Source organism: Aspergillus welwitschiae (genome assembly GCF_003344945.1).
Source record: "Aspergillus welwitschiae strain CBS 139.54b unplaced genomic scaffold BDQ94scaffold_369, whole genome shotgun sequence".
Lineage (NCBI taxonomy): Eukaryota > Fungi > Ascomycota > Eurotiomycetes > Eurotiales > Aspergillaceae > Aspergillus > Aspergillus welwitschiae.
Genome location: NW_020799063.1, coordinates 1 through 1,184, shown reverse-complemented (window position 1 = coordinate 1,184; position 1,184 = coordinate 1). Strand labels below are relative to the sequence as shown.

The 1,184-nt window shown below is 51.7% G+C and overlaps 1 protein-coding gene across 1 annotated transcript; it reads left to right on the top strand.

Moving 5' to 3' along the window:
- Positions 1 to 336: 336 nt before the first annotated feature.
- Positions 337 to 869, top strand: BDQ94DRAFT_176732 (uncharacterized protein; the record flags this gene model as incomplete). Its single annotated transcript, XM_026772746.1, has 3 exons — positions 337 to 489; positions 562 to 720; positions 774 to 869. The coding sequence occupies 3 exons, from the start codon at positions 337 to 339 to the stop codon at positions 867 to 869; spliced, it is 408 nt and encodes a 135-aa protein (XP_026619129.1).
- Between the last annotated feature and the right edge of the window lie 315 nt (positions 870 to 1,184).

The window sequence follows — 1,184 nt, the reverse complement described above, 5'->3', positions numbered from 1 at the left end:
AATGAACGTCAAGCTCGGTTCAAACCCTGAATTCTTTCACTTGCGGTTGCACTGGTCCCACTTCATTCAATGAACAACGCGGCGCCGGCGCCGGCGTCGCGCTAAGTCTTGGACTATGAGCGCTAGCGGCACCACCGTCTCCACTGCTCGCACCTCGTTTCCAAAGTCCTTCCCACAGCTTCCCAGCATCGCTCCAGTTTGCGATGCGATAATGCATGCTGGATACTCTTTGTCTCAAAGAGCTCAGCCTCAAATAAGATGACGTTCATATCCCCGATTCTGTTGCAGTCCCCCTGGTTGATGCCACTCGACACCAACTGATTATCACTGTCAAGCATGCCAAGCAATACAAGTAACCGCGTCGGTTCCAAGCACGTGCCTTCTCACTCCCGGGGTCTCAAAAAGGATGTACCAGTTCAAGGGAGGCAACAGCAGCAGAGGATACAGCAGGAATATCCGCTTGCACAATGGAAAGACAGGCAGTCTCATGTGAGTTTGCGGTGTCATTTCAGCCTACTTTGAGCATAGATCCTACCCGTCTACTAACACATGGAGAAACAGAGTTTCTGGTCTTTTGCCTCAATGACCTTCGCCTTTGCGAACCATATCTGGCATCACGCCTCTCCTGAACTTCGCCGCAAGGTGGAGGACTTCGCGAAGCCCAGTCGTGGCTTGCTCACTTTCATTCAAGATGGGCCTCAGACGAGCATCAATGCAAAGGTTAGTGTGTTACTGATGATTTCATCTGGTCAACCTTTGCTCCTTGCCTCCAGCACCGTGATGCTGAGGCCGGCGAGGGAGTGCCACAGGTGACAACACCAGGAAGCTGCTCGACTAGAGCGCGCTCCTCTGCTTTCTTGTATCGCTGAACTATATACTCTCCCCACTGCATTACACGCCTAATGAAATTGGCGCTGATCCTGTTACCGTAGAACCGGATTACGGCGGTCTGTAGGGAAGAGCATCATGGAAATCGGCCCCAGCAGACTTCCCTTTAACTAGGGCTTGAAGTGGGATGGTTATACCGACCCTGAGCGGTCGCTGAAGAGGTTACAGACTTTTGCTGTGAAGGGTTGAATCGAGTGGTTGCCGTTTACGGGTATCTGACAGCTGTGGTGTTGCAATCAAGAATTTACTGCCCGGACATATTCGTATTCCAGTATCGCTGTGGCATTTACAGCTGC